The sequence below is a fragment of the Atta cephalotes genome (assembly GCF_000143395.1).
Source record: "Atta cephalotes unplaced genomic scaffold scaffold00013, whole genome shotgun sequence".
Classification (NCBI taxonomy): Eukaryota; Metazoa; Arthropoda; class Insecta; order Hymenoptera; family Formicidae; genus Atta; species Atta cephalotes.
Genome location: NW_012130077.1, coordinates 1,749,807 through 1,756,103, shown reverse-complemented (window position 1 = coordinate 1,756,103; position 6,297 = coordinate 1,749,807). Strand labels below are relative to the sequence as shown.

Sequence of the window (6,297 nt, the reverse complement as noted above, 5' to 3'; positions counted from 1 at the left end):
TGTTCCCGTAATGATTTTTAAAGTTTAATGTACAAAAATTTTAATAATACGCTTCTTATTTTATCCGAAGCCATTTTACATCTGAAAATTTTATGAAATTATTAGAAAGTAGAAGTGCTTCTCTTTTAAAGCCGTGCGCTCCTATTGTTATAGATTAGCGAAGAAATTGGTGGGAAGAATTAATTCATAAGAGCGTATAAGTTGAACGAGATATTTAAACATGGATACTGGATCGACACAGGGTAAAAAGCAAATTCGCGTCGGATTTTACGACATCGAAGGCACGATCGGCAAAGGTAACTTTGCCGTAGTAAAACTGGCTAGACATCGAATTACAAAAACAGAGGTACGCGCTTCCTGATATTTTTTTAAGCGACGTTATTTGAAAAAAAAAGAAATTGCTATTATTGCTATACGTTATTCTTTTCTAGGTGGCTATTAAGATAATCGACAAAACCCAATTAGATCCTACTAATCTAGAGAAAGTTTATAGAGAGGTTGAAATTATGAAGCAGCTGGAACATCCTCATATCGTCAAATTATATCAAGTTATGGAGACGAAGAACATGATTTACATGGTAAGCATAAAATTCAAAGACAATTTGTGGACTATCTCCGTGTCTTGACATATTAAATGCTAATGTTTCGTGAATATTATACTGAGTATCAGGCTTCTCGTTCTGGTGAAATATTCACATGGAGTATTTAACATTAGAATTTAATGATCAAGACACGAAGATAACCCACAAACCGCATAGTTTCTTTGAAGAAAATATCCGTAAAAATTTCAAAAGAGAGTACTCTCTCAAATTTTTAAAGTAAATCTCACTCTGAAGAGTGAAATCTTACCAAAGATCTCACTAAAGATTGAAAATTGAGTTACGCTTTTCAAGATTGTTAATTTTTATTCTTTAAAGTGAGATTTCGCTCCAAAGAATTTAGAGAATATTATTACAACCATTGAAAAATTGTAACCATTTCGTTCTCTCTTCTTGTCAAATAAAATGCATTATTCGCTATTGTAGGTGTGCGAGTACGCGAGCAAAGGTGAGATTTTCGACTACATAGCGCGATATGGAAGAATGGGAGAACCCAGGGCACGTGCGACATTCGCTCAAATACTCTCCGCAGTCGAGTACTGCCATGTGACGGGTGTGGCACATCGTGATCTGAAAGCGGAGAACTTACTTCTCGATGCTCAGATGAATGTGAAAATTGCCGATTTCGGCTTCAGTAACAGATTTGCCCCGGGGGAACGATTGAGTACGTGGTGTGGTAGTCCTCCCTATGCTGCTCCCGAGGTCTTTCGTGGGAAACATTATGCCGGACCGGAAATCGACGTATGGGTAAGTTTCGCATAATGATGTAATAAAAATTCAAGACAGTTAAAAGAATTTTTTCGTAATAAATAATTTGTTCTTGTAGAGCCTGGGCGTTGTATTGTACGTATTAGTGTGCGGTGCACTGCCCTTCGATGGATCAACTCTTCAGTCATTAAGAGATCGTGTGCTAAGCGGCAGATTTAGAATTCCTTACTTTATGAGCACAGGTGATTATATACAAAATCTGTATACATATTCTGTGTTTAGTATTTGCGTCGCATTTACATATCAAAATTCGTGTTACAGATTGCGAAAGCCTAATACGTAAGATGTTAGTGCTGGAGCCTTCCAAACGATACACCATTCCACAAATCAAGAGGCACCGCTGGATGGCGGGGACAGCAGATAGCATTTGTTCAGTGATTGTAACGCGGCCATCGTCATCCATTCAGGAACCAAATGAACAAATACTTCGACTCATGCACAGTTTAGGAATAGACATTAGTCGCACGAGAGAGGTAAGAAAATATTTTTTTCATTGTTGTCTTACATTAAATTAGGAATATATATATATACATGTAATATTTATATGATATATATATTCAGAAAAAAAATTTTGGCATTGTCCTAAACAGAAGATTTTTACAAACTATACACACATCATTTCGATATATTTTTTATTGTATTATGTAAACACGAATGTTATCTTTTAACAGTCCTTACGAAATAGCAGCTATGACCATCACGCTGCTATTTATTTCTTACTGCTGGAAAGGTTGAAACAACATCGAGTTAGCAGTACCATTAATAATGCCTGCTGGTCCACAGTGGCAAGAACAAAAGAAGATAAATTTAAATCAAGGTAGACATACATTACTAACAATAAGCACCATCACTGTGTGTATTTTCTTTTAAGGAGTTAATTTTAAATACGATTTCAATTTAGTAACTTCCAATCCTGCCAGTCGAAAAATTATCGGAAGAACAATGCCTTAATGCAAACAATTTTTATTTACAGCGATAGCTTAGTGGGACGTTGAACTTTATTGATGGGTGACGCACATATTGAAGATTTTGTCAGGACAGGTTGGATTGGAAGCACATTGCTGTCGCTTTATTTTTGGTAACTCCTCATTTCATTTTCTTATTTCTTTCTTTTACCCTAAATCCTCATTTTTCAACCTATTTTACCCTAAATATATATTTATCCATAATTTTAATTGATTTTAATTTACTTTGTTTATTATGAATAAAAAACACATTATTATTTGAACAAATGTTTATATCATTTATGATTTCATTTTTCGCATTAATCACAACATGATTAATTTTGATTGACAAAATCTACTACCCTGCAAATATATTTTATATTTTATAATAATTTTATGTTACTAATAATAAATAGTTGAACAAATAACATATCAATACGAAACTCGTAAGAAGGGCACAAGATTAATTTACAATATTTTTTACAATTTAACAGCAGACTAATGCTAAAAGATGAAATGATGAGAATACTTGATTAATACTTTTTGAATCTATTGCTACATAAAGCAACTGTCCGCAGTCACCGCAAAAAAGCCATAATGACAGAACAAATATTTATTTCAAATGTTAATGAGACAAAAATTTCTTTCTTGTTTCAGAGGAAGAGAAGATAGCAACAGAGGGGGAAAAAGATTCAGCTCGACGAGTTCTTCAACCGATGAAGGTTGTTGCAGTGCTGAAGGTGATTTAGAAGAAGGTCCAAGCGGAGACGAATTGCGCGAAGCGCAGATCAAACTTGAAGAGCATAGATTAGGCCTAGATCATGATATCAGTCAACGAATTGACAGTCAGATAGTCAATCGAAGATTAAGTGATTATCAACATCATTTTGATAACCCGCTTATGGATCCTATTGATCCACCCAGTCGAACAACTCTGTTTATGGCGGGCGGCAGCGGTAGCTCGTCATCGGAACTCTTCGAGTCTAGCTTCGATTCTGGCTGTCCGCCAGATTATACAGGAACGAATTGTTTCACGAGCAGCTTACCATCTTGTACGCCACCGCCACCCAAGAGTCCATCCCCAATCGCTGGTCGAATATCCCGAGTCTCTCAGGGACGAAGAGCGTCCGATGGTGGACCTAGATTATTATTCTGTCAGCAAGGTGTCAGCGATAGACCATCCAAGCAGAGAAGTATTCAAGGTGCGTCACGTCTGTTTATTTGTTTGGCAACGTTCGTAACTTCATGATTTACGATAATGCTATAATTTAATCGTTTTCAGATTCGGGAAAAGCTCGAGGTCATCTGGATTTAGTCCATCTTAGACCACCGTCCACACCGCCCGATAATCAACAGCAATTTAAGATACGCGGCGACTCGGGCACACAGCTGCAGCTTCTAGTGCAGCAACGTATGCTGCAGCAAAAGCGTAATTTATATCACCGGCACAGGGGCGGCGGTAGTCCGACCCCGATCCCAGTTTCCACCGCCGGCAGCACCAGTAGACGTGCCGATCACGTACCGAGGCAAGACAGCTACAAGCTGGCACAACGTACACAGATTTTGCCGCCTCTCTCTCAAGGACACGTCGACAGAGACTTCGATAGAGATAGAAAGCGAGACGAGGAGAGGTGGAAGAGTCTACCGTCCCGCTTGGCAGCGGATTGCCAGTTGGCAGAGAGGTCGCTTATATGGAGCCAGCAGGTAAATTCATAAAAAAAGTTACCGAAAAATAGATAGATCAGGCAAACGTATGAATGAAGCGATATGTACAGTTATTGGAGCGCTTTTTACAATTGGACTGTGATTTTGACACTCTCTATTTGGAGGAAGTAAATTAATCGACATTGTAGAAAATGACACTGTAGAAAAATGAAACTGGAAACCCTTGTACATAGTTCACTCAATATAGAAGATAAGATTTTTTTTTTATTGAGAGTGTCTTGGCATTATTGTAAATGCTTTCCACATTTGCAATAGTGAGCTAATGTACATAATGTTATTTAGTACCTACAATGTTATTTAGTACCTGCGATTTATTAGCACAATTATTTATGTTAAATGCAAATAAATGATTATTTTTCTTTAATTTGGCAGTTATCTTTTATTCTAATTTGCCTTACTGTGCATGAATCCTTGATATAAGATCATATACCATCTTGTTAGCAATTCAAATTTATAACGCACTTCAAATTGGAAACATTCAATATGAAAAAAATTAGACGATATTACTGTACAATCATACGGTTGATTTAATTTGTATATGCAATATGATAAATATTCTTACAGTATTATATCTTAATAAAATAAAAATTCAAATTTTTATATATTTACATTTTCACAATATAATCAAGTAATCGTGCATATTTTTTTATATACAAATATATTTATATATACATTTATATACACACATATATATAATATCCATAAAAAATATTTCATTCACAAAATTGAAGTGTCTACATCTCCCACAATGCTTCCATATTTTGTTTGGCACATATTTTCTCCAAGAATACATGCATATAGATACAAAAGTATAAAAAAGAAATTAATTATTTATGCTAAATATTAAATAATTACAATATGAAACATTAGGTGGGTCTTAGTGGAGGTGCATCTTACTTACCACCTGGCAGTGTAGGTGGTTTCTTGTGGCCCGCCACCAGCAATCCACATTCAACGATCTTCGAGAATGTAGGGGATCCAATGGAATAAATTTCTGCCCTCGTTATTAGTAATGCCTCGAGATCTTGCGTATGAAAAGTCAGCTGAATTATTATATCAAATTTCAGCAATGTTCCCTCCCTAGTCTTTCCACGTTAACTTTTATTAACATACATAGTTGCATATCATTTTGCATTTGATAGAGAAACGCTAAAGTATACGAAGAATTTATTAACGTAAGAATTTATTCACTCATCTATAATAATTATATATCTTTACATACTCAAGATCTCCGATTAGATGTATGGTACATGTTACTGAATGCCAAAGATTTACAAATTTGTATTTATATTGGTCTATCACGTTGATACTCGAAGATTTGGTTAACGCGCTAAAAATTGCGTACAATATTCTATACAACTCATTCACTATTGTGCTCTATTTCACAAAAATATACTTGTCAATGTTGTACATCTGCATGAGTATACACAGAATACATATATGTCCCAAAAAAAAAGAATTCTCATGCAGAGGAATCTTTATCATGCAGTAACACGTGTACCTGCCTTATTAAAATGACTGATTCTACCAGTCAAATATCCAATTATATCATAGACTGATAATTAACAAACTAAAACACCAATCGAGTTTAATTGAAGAGCAAATGGCATATGACTTGCTTTACAAACTCCGCTTGAGAGTATGAAGGGGAAAAAGAAGGAGAGAGATAGAGAACTGTGTGGGTTTTTTAAGTATCGTTAACTGTGGGATTTTTAATTGACGGATTCAGATAGACTTAGATGGCTTTGAGCTCGTTCATTTTCATAACCGCTCATATGTATAAAACGAATAACAGAATATTACGAATTTATGCGATATAAATCCTTAGAGGATATAATTCTGTACTGCCAATGAGTGAGAGAAATGCGAAAGCTCAAGTTGTTGACGAGATATTATAAATACGTTATAGAATAAGACATAAGAAAAAAAAACAAAAATTGACGATAAAGAATAACAGCGACTGAAATAGGATTAAAGTTCTTTTGACAGCGGAGCTTCAAGTACTATGCCATTTTCGCTTTTCCATTAATTTAATTGAAGAGTGGAAACACGACACGGGTTAAAAAGAACTTGTTCGTTATGTTTTTTCAATGAACGTTCCATTGTACAAAATTAGAGATGTTTTCCTCTTCCACTCTTCACAATGGTGACCATAGAAAATAGAGAAAATAATAACGAACAACAATAATATTAGCGGTAAATAGTAGTTAATGTGTCAGAAGTGCTGCATTCTGTAAAGATGTTTAAATAAATTATTTACT

The 6,297-nt window shown here is 35.1% G+C and overlaps 1 protein-coding gene across 1 annotated transcript; it reads left to right on the top strand.

The window, feature by feature from the left end:
- The first annotated feature begins 220 nt into the window (after window positions 1-220).
- LOC105617464 (MAP/microtubule affinity-regulating kinase 4-like) lies at window positions 221-5,026 on the top strand. The gene is made up of 9 exons (XM_012199021.1): window positions 221-346; window positions 432-578; window positions 1,026-1,346; window positions 1,426-1,549; window positions 1,629-1,840; window positions 2,039-2,184; window positions 2,969-3,513; window positions 3,594-4,015; window positions 4,907-5,026. Exons 1-9 carry the CDS (start codon window positions 221-223, stop codon window positions 5,024-5,026), a joined length of 2,163 nt encoding a protein of 720 aa, XP_012054411.1.
- Window positions 5,027-6,297: the final 1,271 nt, after the last annotated feature.